Source organism: Cricetulus griseus, chromosome 3 (genome assembly GCF_003668045.3).
Source record: "Cricetulus griseus strain 17A/GY chromosome 3, alternate assembly CriGri-PICRH-1.0, whole genome shotgun sequence".
Taxonomy (NCBI): domain Eukaryota; kingdom Metazoa; phylum Chordata; class Mammalia; order Rodentia; family Cricetidae; genus Cricetulus; species Cricetulus griseus.
The window spans coordinates 193,719,563-193,735,672 of record NC_048596.1 but is presented as its reverse complement, the minus strand read 5'-3'; the positions used below and the strand labels follow the sequence as shown (position 1 = coordinate 193,735,672).

General features: G+C 46.6%; 1 protein-coding gene across 2 annotated transcripts in view; it reads right to left on the bottom strand.

Moving 5' to 3' along the window:
• Positions 1 to 16,110, bottom strand: part of Bco1 (beta-carotene oxygenase 1) — a 57,341-nt gene that overhangs the window by 11,992 nt on the left and 29,239 nt on the right. For both annotated transcript variants that reach the window (XM_035442705.1, XM_027410783.2), the window contains exons 3-7: positions 15,298 to 15,427; positions 12,486 to 12,633; positions 10,152 to 10,299; positions 7,172 to 7,395; positions 3,722 to 3,979 (exon numbers count right to left, since the gene is read on the bottom strand). In XM_035442705.1, coding sequence (XP_035298596.1) covers positions 3,722 to 3,979; positions 7,172 to 7,395; positions 10,152 to 10,299; positions 12,486 to 12,633; positions 15,298 to 15,427 — 908 coding nt within the window. The remainder of the gene's footprint in view (positions 1 to 3,721; positions 3,980 to 7,171; positions 7,396 to 10,151; positions 10,300 to 12,485; positions 12,634 to 15,297; positions 15,428 to 16,110) is intronic.

Genomic DNA, 16,110 nt, shown 5'->3' with positions numbered 1-16,110 from the left:
TCCTAACCTGAGGTTAGGATGGAGCCAGGCCCTTGGAGCAGGGTGTGTGTGGCTGTGTCCACCTACCCAACTTTCCTATTTGTATATCCAGGCAGCTGAGTGACTTGAAAGCAAAGAAGCCATCTTTAAGGGACAATAAAAAGCAATTAAGCTGCGTGGCCAGAGCCACCCATCCAAGGGTTTGCTCTTCTTGGCTGATTTCAAAGCACTTGGTGGCTACAAAGTGGCTTTTAAAGACGCACACACAAACCATTCGAGCTTGGTTCTGAGGAAGTAGCCATCTTCCCCCTGTGATCAAAGGGTGTAAAACCTTAGGTGGGGGCAGGGAGGGAACATGTCCCTCTTCTGGCATCAGCCCTGGGCTGAGTTCAGCATTGTGACTCATGCTCTGTGTGCTCTGTGACACCCTGTTCTCCCTGGACCAGAAGACAGCTCTCAGTGTGGCATTGTGGGGCTTTCCCAGTACAAGGGGTACCGAGGCCAGGGCTAGGGTGACTTCATGGGGTGCCATTGGTCACTCAAATAGCCCTTATCATAATAGTGGAAAGCTAATGCTTTCTGATACTTTTAAGTGCCCCCCTCCATGTTTAGTAGAACTGTGAAACAATTGAATCTAGGGCCTCATGTTTGCTAGGCATGCATACTATCATTAAATGATACTAAACCCTGTCCTGGTTTTTAGATTTGTTTTTGTTTTGAGACAGGGTGTCATTGGGTTGCCCAGGCTGGCCTTAAAACTTTAAATTTTCCTGCTTCAGCCTCCTGGGTAGTTGGGATTACAGACCAGCACCATGAGTTCTGCTTGCCTGATGCTTTCCCTTTTTTCCAGTTAAAACAAAACAAAAAAATTAAGAAGGTCTCACCATGTAGCCTACCAACCTAGGGTTGACCTTGCAATCCTCCTGCCTTAACCTCCTGAGTGCTGGGGTTGTAGGCATATGCCACCATGCCTAGCTGTTTGGCTCTTTTTTTTTCTTGTCTAATGTTATATCAGAAATCAAACCCAGAGTCTTACTGTGCTAAGCATTCTTTCTACCCCTGACTAATACCCCTGTCCTGGCTAGTTTTATGTCAACTTGGCATAAATTAGAGCTATCTGAAAAGAGGGAACCTCAATTGAGAAAATGGCTTCATAAGATCTGGCTGTAAGGCATTTTCTTAATTAGTGATTAGTGGGGGAGGGCCCAGCCCATTGTGGGTGGTGCTATCCCTGGGCTCTATAAGTGGTCCTGGGTTCTATACGACAGCAGGCTAAAAAAAGCCAGTAAGCAGCATCTCTCCATGGCCTCTGCATCAGCTCCTGCCTCCAGTTTCCTGCCCTGTTTGAGTTCCTGTCCTGGCTTCCTTCAGTGATGGACTATGATGGGGAAGTGTAAGCCAAACAAACTCTTTCCTCCCCAAGTTGCTTTTGGTCTTGGTGTTTCATCACAGCAATAGTAACCTTAGCTAGGACAACCCCCAATCCCTACAATTATTTTCCAAAGTCTGGCCTTGGGAGGATGCAGCCCTAGCTGGAGGTACAGACCTCTGCTGGACTCTCAGATCTCACGTGTACACTCTCTCCCACATTACAGCTGCGATGCTGCTTTCCCTGGTGAGTGACATATTCCCTTTCACAGGGCTTAATTGTCAGTGAGCTGATTGGAACAACAACAAAGACGTTCAGACGAGAAAGCAGAGTGATGTGAGATGTGGCACAAGCCATGACAGAGACACAGAGAGAAGTGTTAGAGAGAGAAAAGAGCCAGAATTTGGAGACACACAAAACTGGGTACAAATCCTGACTCTTCTGCCCCTGGAGATGGGTGTGGGGAAAGGCTCCCTGGGTTGTGGAGAACTGTTCTCCAGGTGTAAGGCCTGTAGTGTGAACAACTGAATTACCATCCCTTTGCAGTTACAGACACTCCTTTAGTGACAGGTCCAGGTTCTAACCTTGCACTGTGGCCTTGGACACAGTCCTTTATCCCTTTGATTATAAGTTTTTTTTTCCAGCTGTAAAATGAGGCTTTCAACCTTTCCCATACATCGTTTTGGTCATTAAGTGATGTAAAGTAAACAAAGGGATAAAATGCACAGCAAAGCACCTGGCATACAGCTCTCCTTTAGTAAATGGGGCTGCCGCATTTTAATTGAGTTCAATTTGGTTCCATTTAAATTAATTATATCATGAAGTCAGTGAGTTCTAAGGCCAGAAGCTTCCTTCTGCTCAGAGTGTGACAGCAGCACCCTGACTGAGGATGACTCCTGTCCTGGGGGGTCATGCACAGGGTTAAGAACAATAGTTCAACAGCAGGGGAACCATTCGAGCTGGCGGGGATGGATCCCTGACTGGGGCCATTATCTGAATATTTAAGATGAGAGCATAGAGAGATGCCTCAGCTTGTAACTGAAAGGAAAGGCAGAGGAAGGTAAGACAGCATGCACACACTTGGCCATGAGAGAAAATGCAGTGTGGATACACACCAACACATGGGTGAAGCAGAAGACACTGTTGAGTAGAAGCCAGTTGTCCCAGGCCGAATGCTGTAAGGTTCTACCAACATAATGTGTTTGGATGGGTGATGCCTTTAAGGCTGGGAGGAGATCCATGGTTGCCTGGGGTAAAGGGAGAGTGTCTGGAAGGTGATGACTGAAAGGTAAAGGGTAGGGGATTTCTCTTAGGGTGAAAAAATGTTCAAAACTGAAGATGGGGATAGATGCTCAACTCTGACCATAACAAAGGACAATGACCTGAATAAATGGATGAAGTTTGCAGTGTGTGGATTATATCTCAGTAAAACCATTCAAAAGATCCAATTAAAATATACACGTATGTGTGTGTGTATATATCTATACACATATGTAATATGTATTCAAAGAGACTGGAGTCAACAGAAACACATCCACAGTGACCATCTATCAGGATTTAATGATGATCTGTGGTGATATCTTTCTGCACAAATAAAGCCTGTCTTGGGGTCAGAGAATGGAGCTTGCCACTAGCTAACCATAGAGGTCTTGAGGTCTGTACAGACAGGTAGGAAGTGACATAGCTGGGCAGAAACAGGATGTAAGCAGGGACAAACAGGAAATTGCTCTCTTCTCTGCAGAGATGCTTAGCCGTCACCATGTGAACCACCAATGAGTCCAGACCCTTCTCCAGTAAGAAGACCACGTGGAAATACTTAGATTAATAGAAATGGTTAGTAATTAAGACAGAGATAAACAATAAGAAGCCCTAGCTAACGGCCATCAGTTTTATAATTAATATAGCATGCATGTGTTAATTTGGAGCAAGGCAGCTACAGAACCGAGTAGGAAGCTCTGTAATATTATTCCTTTATTTGAGACAAGGTCTGGCTAAGTAGCTAAGGCTGGCCTCAGTCTCCTCAGTGCTGGCAACATAGCCTATGTTACCATTCCCAGTCAGCCTTAAAAGGACTTTCCTTATTTCTTACTTATATGTTCTAAAGTTTCTACAGAATATAGCTGCTTTTAGAAAAACAATGAAAAGAATTTTTCCAAAGAATAGTTCAGGGCTGGGGCAGGGATATGTTGCTCAGTGATAAAGGATTTATCTGTTATGTGCGAGGCCCTGGGTTCCATACTCTGCTTTGCCAAACCAAAGAAACAAACAAACAAAAAAAGAAAACCCAGTTCTCTTGGAAATTCAGTGTCAACAAGTGTCAAGGAAACATTTGGCTCAGGTTCAGAGCTGTCCAGAAAGCAGAAAACACACTACCTTGTCCACATGGAGGGGCACAGCAAACCTCTTGAGGGTGGGCACTGAGGTCATCCTGGAATTCTCCTCAAAGTTCTGGTTCAGGTTGGCCAGGTAGAAGAGCTGATAGAGGCTGCTGTCCTCATAGGCAATGACGTCAAACAGAACACAGCCATCTTCCTCATAGGCATTGACATGATGGAAGACCACCATGGGGTCTGTGTAGAACTTGGTTGGCACAGGCTTTTTAGTCCTCTGGTCGATGATATGAATGTAAGTCTGAAAAAAGACAGCCACCCAGTGGTCAGCTCATCCTTTGGTATACCTGGCATGATGACATCACAACCCCTAGGACGGCCCTAGCTTGTGGCCATATGAATATCCCTTTCCCCATTCTGAGCTCTGTGCCCAACTCAAAATGCTAGGAAGTGCTATTCACAATGGCCAAATTATGAAATCAGTCGAGCTGTCCACACATAGATGAAGGTTTTTTCACAATTGCATTTATTTATTTTGTGTATGCGTGTGTGAATGAAATTAGAAGGCGAGTAGGGGATGAACACAGTACATGATACAGTTGAATGAAGGTTCAGTATAAACCCACTACTTTATATAATGAGTATTTGTTCATAAAAATTAAGATAAGGGGCTGGGGAGATGGCTCGGTTGGTAAAGAGCTTGCTGTACAAGCATGAGGATCTGGGTTTGAGCCCTGGTACCCACAAGTAGAAGCCAGGAGTGGTGGTGCGAACCTATAATCCCAGTGCTTGGGGTGGGTGGGTGCGTGGGGGTGGCAGTGGTGCAGAGATAGGAGGGTCCATGGTGCTTTCTGGCTGAATAATCTGTTGAATTAGCAAACCACAGGCCAGTAAGAGACACTGTTTCAAAAAACAAGGTGGGTGGTATCCTAAGGTGTCACACACACACACACACACACACACACACACACACACACACACACACACACACACAGCAGAATACACATGTAAACACATACATATACAAGTAAATAAGTAAAGATTAAAACAAAACAAAATCCTGCCAAACTGGTAGGCAGGTAAGAGCCTTCAGTGAATGGAGCTGCCCTGTGGCATTTCTGCGACATACAGGCCACAGGAGGGCAGCTTTGCGACCAAGGTCCCTGGGCAGCCTTTGGGGAGAGTGCCAAGAGTGCATTGCTGTGGTTCCAGTGACAGACAAGCTCCCTGGGAACAATTGTGGTGGTAGAACCTGCTAGGTGCTGGCACCATCTGAGGCTGGAGTCCTGAAACTCCTAATGCCCTGCTCTTTGGTCCCCTCTCCTGCACACAGCAGCGCAGAGCAAACTTCCCAGGGCTGTTAGTCATACCCACACCATCTGTCCTCAGGGCTGCAGTGGAATGGGCCCAGGCCTGGCTAGGGAGGTGCATCTGCCCCAGGTGGCCTAGCTGTGTGCTACCAGGCCTGAATCACCCTGGGTGGTAATTAGCTATCTCTACAGGTCAGTTGTCTGATAGAACCCCCTCAACCCTGTCTGAGTGTGTGTGTGTGTGTGTGTGTGTGTGTGTGTGTGTGTGTGTGTGTGTGTGTGTTCTCTTCTGGCAGTTCTGGCTTAACTTCCTTCCTGAAGGAGGAGGTGGCTTCTTTCTTCTAGTTCTTTTCTTCCCTCTCCCAGAGGCCAGAGGGGGTGTGACATCATGGGGGTGGGGAGTGTCAGTGTGGACAGGTCAGCGCTGGGATGATTGGTTTAGACATTGTCTTCCCTGTGACCCCCAAACCAAGGTCAGACACTTGGATCTTTCATAAAAGTGTTTACTCTTAACTGACTTCTAGAGCCTGGGACCCACTAGCCCAGGGCCTCTCCCAAGCCACAGAGTCCAGGCTTACAGGTCTCCAAGCTCCTGGAATAGGAGAGCCCCAGTGTCTCTGGAGATGGCTGCAGGGTGTATTCAACTTGAGCTGGCTTCTCTATCCTGTTCATTCATGCTACAAACAGAGAAGCCCTTCTAAGTACCAGGAAGCTCTTTGGGAACTGTAGAGACAAAAAGTCACTGCTTCAAAGGACTGTATATATGAGTGAGGTGGAGCCCACAGAAACGTAGAATCAGTACCTACATGAAGGATGAAGGGTGTTCTCAAGAAAAGTGCAGTAGTGGTGGGAGCTAGAGGAAGCCAGTGTGTGATTTCCTACAGGTGGATTCAGGAAAGAAGGCTTCAGGAGCTGGACCAGTGAGGGAGGAAGCCATCTTATTCCAGGAGGAACAGGAGACATGGAGGCCCTTAGCAGGGAGTGGGAGAAAGGGGACTGAGGAGTGGTGAATGGAGCCCTTGAATGTTATTCTGAGAAGTGTGAGAAACTGCAGAAGGTTAAGCAGTGGTGGACCTCGTCTACCTAGTTCTCCTTCTGAGGAGGCAGACGATGGGTCTTGAAGGGGGTGACTAGCTGACATATTTGTACCTGCAAATGAAAGTGGGTGTGAGTGTCCAGAAGACACCGGTGTAGACAGTCAATGGTTAAGTGTGACTTTTTCTGGAATGGGGAGCAGAAAGGGAAAGGAGGTGGGGAAGGTGTCTGGGAGTCTGCTGGCAAAGAAGATTTTAAAAATTGTAATTTTTAGACAAGGTCTCACCTAGCCCAGGCTGGCCTTGAACTCGCCATGTAGCTGAGGATGACCTTGAACTCCTGATCCTCCTGTCGTCTCTGCCTCCTCTAAGTGCTGAGATTACAGGCATGCACCATCATGCCCAATTCATACAGTGTTGGGAGTTGGACCCAGGGCTTTGTGTATGGCAGGCAAGCACTCTACCAGCTGAACGACATTCCTAGCTCAGGAAAGGGATTTTATATTCGCCTTTCTATAGTGGTGTGTTATTTGAATAGACAACACCGAGAATTATTGGACATTTGTCAGAAGTAGCAACAGCAAATAAATAAATACGTACATTAAGTACAAACACATGTGCGTTTTAGCATCCATTCATGCAGACACATACGTGTACACACTCATGTACACATGCATGGAGCACTCATACGTCTCTGAAGGAGATGTCTTCACTTACCATATGTGGAACCCAGTGTTCTCCTGATAGCTAAGCTCACTGATATCCCAGACTCACTATACTCCTATACCCCTCAACATTGTATGATGAGAGTAGAGGTGTTGAGGGGCTCTCCCAATGGATGGTAGAGGCTGTGTAGGCCCTAGATATGAATGAGGATTTGATCCCATAGTGGCTGTGCATCTGAGAATGTTTTGCGGCGGGGGGTGTTGTTTGCCCAAGATCGCATCCTGTTCCCAGGACATTCTGCATTTGGAAATAGGGATGTCCTAACTCAGGACCACTTTAATGAACCCATCCCAACACCAGAACTCTCCAGATGGTGGTAGCTGCCTACATAGACACTAAATAACAATTAATGTTCCATAAGCATCCCTTAGGGTAGCCTTCTCAGTGCTCCTGGAATGGGGTAGATAGACAGGAAGGGCTCACCTTGTCCTCTCTGTGGAATGACATGCAGGAGGCCCAGCTCACTCCCCGTACATATGCAGTAGCCATCTTGAGGATATCCAACTTAAAAGGCTGCTCCAGAAATATCACATAGTTCTCTGTGACTCCAAAGCTGTGGTAGTAGCTGGGGGAGAGGAGGGACCGAGAGGGGATGGAGCAGAATACTTCTGCATGCTTCAAGAGGCTCTTCCCTTTCTTCTTGGTGCCTGGAGAAAAGCAAACCTGGGAATGTAGCAGGACAGCACTTTCACCTACTCTACCACTGTGTCCTCAGGAGAAACTTTGATGAGGAGCCCACAAGACCAGATGCCAGGACTCCCATTAGAGCCCATTTGCGATGGCAAACTCTGGGTCTCCATCCTGAAAAACCACTACTTCACCCAGGGAGGCCCTGAGGAGCCAATGGTTCCCTACTCCAGCCTGGGGACTCAACTGAGCCTCCAGCTGCTTTTACAAATACAATCTTACATGGAACATGGCTACACTGCCATCTGTGATGACTGACTGTTTCTGCTTCCAGGGACAATAGCCAGTTTAGACTCTGCAACTGACACCAGATAGCTGGTTCTTAGAACCTTAAGTAATTACTTATGGTCCTTTGGCAGAAACAGAAACTGCTGACCTTTGCTGCAGAGCCATGTTTCTCACATTTGAATGTACATATGAATCTTGGGATGGCAATCAAACACAGAATTTAATGTGTTCCTGGAGCAGGGCCCCAGACTGCATTTCTACCAACCCTCCCAGGGGCGTGTGAACTTCCCAGGTTTAAGCCCATGTGATTTGTGGGGAGCCAGCACACACAATGTATGCTACAGAGTTCTGACACTACCCATAACAAAACACACAGCAGCAGACTGTTGTGAGGAGAGACTCCCCTGTGTCTCAGAAGTGAGGCAAGTATGTGCACATGCACAGACCAGTGGACAATCTGAGCTGTCATTGCTTCTCAGGCATGTCCTCCTTGCTTTTTCAGACAGGGGTTCTCACTAGGACCCAGAGTCCACACATTAGACTAGTGAGCCCCAGGACTTTACTCGTCTCTGCCTCTCCAGGGCTAGGATTACAGGTGTGTGTAATCTGGCTTTCTACACAGGCTCTGGGCACCAACCTCAAATCCTCATGCTTGCAAGGCTAGCACTCTACTGATAGGGCCATGCGTCCCTCTGATGATGAGGGGCTTTTACATGTATTATGGCAATTAAGCAAGACTGTAAGATGCCCATTTCATACATGAGCAAATGAGGTGAATGGTCTGTGATGCAAGTCATAGTTACAGAGAAATATACTCAGAAAAGAAAAAAAAAAAAGGCATGGGACAGAAGTGGGAGGGTCCATGCCCACCCGCTGTTCTAACGGCATTTCACAAGTTCACAGTTCACAACTGCAGTTCTCCCAGCACCAAAGGCCAAAGGCCATTGCTGTGTATGTGTATTCTGTGTGTTGAGTCCTTTGTAAGCATGAATCAGCCTTGGGCTTTAAAAGGCCTCCCCACCCAGTCCTAGGGCTGATTTATAATGAGTTCCCTGTCCATGTCCCCACCTCTCTGTGGCCACCTGTGCACACTGTAAACAGCTGGCTGGTGGGAGGCGATGCTGTGGGGCTGTGGGCTAGTTTTCTCCACCAATGTAGAACACAGAGAAAACTGAGATGAAAGGCCCAGGTCTGGGATATAGAGCATGAATGCCCCTGAACCAACAGGAAGCTGAGACTGCCTCCTGTAAAATGTCAGGGCTCCTGGAAGGTGACCAACACCAGGCCACCTAATCTTGTGAGCCTCATGGTCCCCTGTCATATGAGGCAGCAAATAAAAATGCCCACAAGACCCCCATCTGACACTCCAGGATGCTGGGATGGATTATACATCCTTCACCAGCCCAAGTAACTTGAGTTTCACTTAATAATCATGGCACACTTTGACCTGGGGGGAGCTGTGCTTCCAGCTTCTGGCAGAGCCTGGTAGCTTTCTACAGACTATAGGGGTAGGGAGAACACAGGGACTTTCAGGGTCACAGATAGAAACTTGTTACCCAGGCCAGAAGGTCGGGTCAAACACCCTTTAAGGCCTCATCGGCTGGGTGTGGCAACCAGGAGGGTCCCAGACAAACATAGGTTGGGAGCCTCACCCTCTTCCCCCTCAGGAACACGCAATCACTGGCCTGGGCTTTGCTCCAGGACCCGGCCCTAAGAGGAGGAGGTCCAGAAAGCCCCGGGAACAGGGTGTGGATCTGGAGTAGGTCCCAGCAGGGTTGAGCACCCCAACAGCCCTGGGAGCCTGGCTGCAGGATGGAGGGGTGGCACAATCTTGGCATATAAAAGTTTATCAGAATACTTTAAAGAATGACTAACTCATACCTAGAGAAAAAGTTAGAATATGCTAAATCGATGGATAGATAGCTAGATGATCAAGTACATGGGTGGGTGGGTGGATGAGTGGTTGTATAGATGGAAGGATAGGTGGATAAATGGATAAGTGGATGGACGGTTTAGTGGGTAGGTGAGTAGATGGTAGATGGATGGTTGAGTGACAGATGAGTAGATAAATGGATGGATGAATAGATAGAGGGATGGATAAATGGATAGTTGTATAGACACGTGGATGGATGGGTGATTGAACGTGTAGGTTAGTACATGAATGGGTAGATGGATGAACAAATAGGTAAATGGAGGAGTAGGTGGATAAATTAAATAGTGAATTCATAAATTAGAGGTTAAAATAGTAACAGGATTTCCTTTATCCAAAATAACCCCAGAAATGTCCCTTTCGTGTTAAAGGAGAAAACTAAGCTCTTCCCAAAAGAACCTTTGGATTTTGCCTAAATGATAAAAGTGAATTTAAGGTCATCTGAATAATCTTTGAAGGAGAGTTCTGCACTGAGTAGTTGTCACAAACACAAATCAGGGCTCATCAGCAAGGGCCACTCAGCTGTCTTTGCTTTGTTAGGTTCCCTGAGTGACCCACCTGGTGCTGTGGCAGGGATCTTAAATATTACATATTTTGTCCTTCCTTTGTCCACAATGGATGTGCCCATGTTAAGGACATTTCCAGCTTCATCATAATGAGGGTGTGAGGTCGCCAGGTTTACAGCCACGTACTTCCGGTAATCAACCTGTAAAATACAACAGCCACTCCAATTTTGAAAGAGAAGAAGATGGAATCCCATGGACACCTGACTGAGCCTAGGTCTAAAAAGGTGGATCTTTTTGCACATTTCCTGATTGGAAAATAAAGGCACAATTTGCCTTTAAAGAGATGTCTTAGCCAGGTAGTGGTGGCGCACACCTCTAATCCCAGCACTTGGGAGGCAGAGGCAGGCAGATCTCCATGAGTTCTAGGCCAGCCTGGTCTACAGAGATAATTCTATGGCGGCCAAGGCTACACAAAGAAACCTTGCCTGGAAAAAACAAACAAACAAACAAAAAAGGGGATGTCTACTCTCGTGTCATGTGACCTTGCACTAGGAGGTGCTTCTGCAACTAATCAATTGTGGGAAGCTAGTGAGCAGGCACGCAAGTGTGTGTGTGTGTGTGTGTGTGTGTGTGTGTGTGTGTGTGTGTGTGTGTACAAGTGCATGTGGTCACTGTCCCACATTCTGGTCTGGTCAGGATCCTCAGCAGAATGACAGGGTGCTGCATGACAGAAGGCTCCAAGCAATATCAGGGCAGGTAGATTGTCATCTGCCAGCCAGTTCCAGCCACTGGTCTGTGCTGATCCTATTAAGTCATTTAAATTCAACCCTGTTGGAGTCCACAGAGGCAGAGATGCAGCTCAACAGGCCTCTCATGATATTACTCTGGAAACTGAGGTCATAAAACCATTTACTAAAAATCATGAATTCTACTAACAACTTGTACTATGAGCCCTGCTCAGAACGGACCATAGATGAAGAACAATGAGATGGCTAGGGACTAGCGGTTTACCCTTCTTCAAGGTAACACAACCAGCTAAAGAGAGGATTCTAGTCCTTCCGGTATTTCCCAGCATGCATCAGTTGGGCCCTTGCCACCTAGTTTACACGGAACTGGACGCAGTTTCACATTTAAGAAAAGTGTTCAATTTAGCAGATCGTTCAAATGCCTTATGGCAACACTGTGGCTTTGAAGAGCCAGCCGGAGCAAGCTGAAACGGGGTCTATTGATTTTTCACGAGAATGTTAGCCCAGTGCTTCCCAGGAAGCAGTTCTCTCTGCCGGTGCCCTTGCTCTCTGAGTAATGCCTCCCTCTGCAGGTCACTGTGGGTAGAGCCCGTGTGTCCTTAGAGCTATGGCTATGAGTCTTCCAAACACACAGGAGGAAGTCCTTACCTCAGTGTTTGTGAATGTGACCTCACTTGGCAGCAGCATCATTGGATGTGTAATCACAAGATGATGTCATACCATAAGAGAGCAGGCTGTGACCTTGTGACTTGTGTGCTTATAGAACATGGGAAATTGGAGCATACAGACACAAAGGGAGATGGAGATGGAGACTAAAGTGATATGTCTATGAACTGAGGAACATTGAGGATTGGTGATAAGTCCAGGATCTGGGAAACACAGGAAGGATACTCACCTACAAGATGCCAGAGCCTGGCCCTAGCAACACCTTGGATTTAGAATTGTGGCCTCAGTAAGTGCAAGACAGTAGGGTCTCTTATTTTAAGCTGCTTAGTCTGTACCACTTTTAGGGATGGGGATATGTTCTAAAGATTTATTTTTTAATTTGTGTGTGTGTGCGCGCGCACACACACCCCCATGCATATATGCATACATATGAGTGCAGTACTCATTCAGGCCCGAAGGGAGCATCTGATCCCGTCAAGCTGGAGTTACAAATGGTCGTGATCCACCCAACCTGAGAACTGAACTCAGATGATCTGTAAGAGCAGTACAAGTTTTTAACTACTGAGTCATCCCTCCAACCCCGTGGGGACACATGAGAAAGGCACCATGAGGAGATTTCACTTCGGGGACATCATAGAGTTTACCAGATAAGATGGCTACAGCGTCAGTAGGTGGAATCATCTTTAGGACTCCTATTGTGCACGTGTTTCATGGTTAACTGAAATATACTTAAATAACACATGTCTGTGCCGAATATAGCAACCACCGAGAACCAGTGTCGCCACAGAGATGGACACCATGCAGTCCCTGCTTAGGCAGAACAGAAAGCCCCATGCAAGGGTAGCTGAGGATTGAATGACGTCAGAGGGGACCTTCCAGTGAGCTCCTCATAGGGACCTTGCCCACCCCACACCCCGGGGGTAGTGAGTGGGGTTCCTTGTCAGGAATGTACACTGATGGTAAGCCTGTGATACCTTCTCCAGGGTCTCTAGAGTCTGGGGGTTGATTTTCCTGATGTAGTTGGTCTCTGTGGTGGCATAGAAGTCATCTCCACACTTCATGATATTGATCAGGCAGTTGTCTGTGAAATCTGGGATGGTGTGGGACAAGTAGGAGAAAGCTCTGGAAGGAAAGGGGGTTGTGTTAGTGGCCGTGCCCAGGTGGTTCTGCTCTCTGTGACTTGCCTTCTTGCCATGTGACACGACTCAGGCATCAGGGTCCCCACACATTCCACAACATGGAGTCAGCCAGCAAGTGAGGTGCTGGGGCAATGTGGCCACATGACACTCCTCCTGAGAGCCAAAAGTACAGGGGTCTCTTCAGCTGGAGCCAGCAGGAGCTGATATGCTTCCAATCATTTTAAGCAGCCATACAGCTATCATATGTGTAACCCTATATCTCCCCCCCCCCAAAAAAAGAAAAAACTTAGTAAAAACTCAAATCTCTGCTTTGGCAGAATCTGAGTCCCCATTGAGCATCTTAAATTTGCCAAGAAGTTATTTGTAGTTTTTTGTTTTTGTTTGTTTTTCTTTTGAAACCAGGTTTCATTTGTCCCAGGCTAGCCTCAAACTTGCTAGGTACCCAAGGATGTCCTTGAACTTCTTGATCATCCTGCTACCACCTCTTGGGTGCTTGGATAGATGGGCACTCACATGGCTGGAACCCAAGAGCTGTGTGGAGTGGAGACAGGAGCATTGCTGGGGACTTGCTGGCTTAGCTTAGCTCTGACTGCAGTGAGAGACTGTCCAGACATGGAGCATTGGCCTATCACATCTGGTTTAAGCTTGTGCTGGGATCGAACCCAGGGCTTTGTGTAAACCTCTACTAACTGAGCTACATCCTCAGTGCTGGAACTAGTTTGGCAAAAAAGAGAACAAATTTTTGCTCGTTAAGAATTATGGTCCATTTTGCCAAATGGCAAACTTCGAACAGGGAGAAAACGAACCCAAGTTAGGATCTGTACAAAGGCAAACACTGGATGCAAGTGTTGAGTGGTGCTCCGCCTTCTGACAGAGGATATAACTGCAGGGATTCTGCTCCAGGTGTGGTTTTGAAGTCCTTCCAGCCCACTCCCTTTTCTCTGTTGACACCTCCCCAGCTCAGCCCATCTGCAAGGGCGAGTCGTCCTGTTCCAGGGATGGATGATGTCAGCCCTAAAGAACCAGAAACATCTTTCTGTCTTTGGCCAACCCACCCTGAAGTTTTCCACACTTCTCTTCTGTCTGAAGTATCCGAAGGGAGATAGTGGCAGCAGGCCTGACTCTGGCCAAGAATTTAATTGTTGGATGTGTAACACACACATCTGCTTCATATCCCAGACGGCTTCAGATGTGTCCCAGAAAAATCTCCCCACCCCCTCATTCATCAGCTTTCCACAACTGATCGCTTTATGCCCTGTTCAAATAATAATATACTTAGATTTCTTTCTTTCTTTTTTCTCCCTCAACAGAGAACAAATTTATGAACCTTGCTTTAAATAAAAGTGTGTGTGTGTGGTATATGTGTAGTTCATGCACATTTGTGTGTACAGGTACATATACCCATATGTGCACAGTGGGCCAGGGGAAGGGAAGATGTCATTCTCTGCTATATTCTCTCTCTCTCTCTCTCTCTCTCTCTCTCTCTCTCTCTCTCTGATTTTTAAGACAGGGTTTCTCTGTGTAGCTCTCACTGTCCTATGATGGGGAATGTCCTTCTGTGTATATGTTTGTCTTGTTGGTTGATAAATAAAGTACTATTGGCCAATAAGGAAGCAAGTTAGATGGGATTGGAGTTGAGGAAGATTCTGGGAAGTGTAGTAAAGAGAAGTCTTGTGATCCAGGCAGGAAGTGACATAGCAGGCAGACTCAGAATATAAGCAGGGACAAGCAGGAAATCAATCTCTTTCTCCTCCTCTCTTTTATGGGAGCCGTCATGTGAGCCCGACAAGAAAGGATGCATGCTGCCAGCGTCCTCGATCAGATAAGTCTTTATAAAATATATAGATTAATAATTATGGTTGATACTTCAGACAGAGATAGCAGATAAGAAATCCTAGTCATTGGCTAGCAGCATTGTAATTAATATAAGACTCTGTGTGTTATTTCAGGTATCCACATGGTGGCGGGGCTTGGGTGGCTTGGCGGAAAGATTTATCATTACAGTCCTAGAACTCGCTCTATAGACCAGGCTGGCCTTGAACTTACACAGATGCACCTGCCTCTGCCTCCTGAGTGCTGGGATTAAGAGTGTGCACTACCACCACCCGTCTTCCACCATACTCTACAAATAAACAAACAAGCAACTTACAAGCAACTTTTTAACTTAGCGCATCTTAGAATTTGTTTTTGTACAGCATAACTAGCAGTCTCATTCCTTTTTTGCCTCACCGAGTCATTTTCTGATACAGTTTTACTGTCATGCACTCAACCAGACTTCTCGCAATGACATCTGGGTTGTTTGCAGCTTTTAACATAACAAATGATATAGCCAGGAATAACTTTGTCCATTTGTCATTTCCAAATGAGCAAGTGCATCTCTAGACCAAAAGGGAACATACATTTGTAATTTTGATTGATAGTGCCCAAACACTCTCCTACAAGCCAGGCAGGAGAACATCTGACAATTTGTCAACCTCTCTTTGCCTCCCTTGCTATCAATGATTAAGAATCACACAGCATCCATGGTCCCAGGCTAGCCACACGGAGCTTTATCTACCCTGAAGAAAACTACTAGGGGAGAAAATTTTTGACCATCAAAGATATCAAAGCAGCATGAAATCTGTTCAGATTCAGAAGGGGATGTTACTTGGAGAAGATGTTTTTGCACGGGTCTGGGTATGCCATTGTTCCAAACTCTGACACCACGATTTTGTTGGCCTCAATGTTGGCGTTGTAGGTGTCGCTCTGCAAGTATTTGCTCCTGTAGAAGACCTCCCCTGAAATAGAAGCAGACACTTGTCAACTTGGTATCTTCTGGGACTTTGAAATTGATATCAGCCACCCTAGGGGCTTTCCTGGGGGCCAGAGGGAGGTTTACTGACCCAGAAAAGCCTCTTCCATGCGAGAAGAGAGCTTAGATCTTAAGTTCATTTTCACACATTAAAATATGTGGATGTGCTGTGGTGTGTGTGTGTGTGTGTGTGTGTGTGTGTGTGTGTGTGTGTGATGTCCCATGTAGCCCAGACAGATGTTGAACTTGAACTTGAGGCTCAGGAACACCCAGTCACCCTGCCCAGGATGGCCTAGCCATTGGCAATACCTTCCCCCATGCAAGTGTTTGTCCAGGAAGACACAGATGTGGAGAACTTGTTGGGAAAGCTGTGCTGACCCCTGAAGCCTCATTCACAGCTGGAGGAACTACCTTCAGCAGCCAGTGTCAGCAATTTCATATGTGTAGCATCTGGGTGTGGGGGGAGTGACATAATACCGGATTCAGATTCTGAAGGGGATGTTACTTGGAGAAGATGTTTTTGCACGGGTCTGGGTGACATAATACCTATTCTGTATATCCACAGAGCATCGGAACTTCCCAAGGTCTACCATCAAGACCCAGAACGACTAGTGACTCTTTGTTCAGCCTTAAGTGGGACAGCTGTATCATACCCTTTCTCCTGTAGAC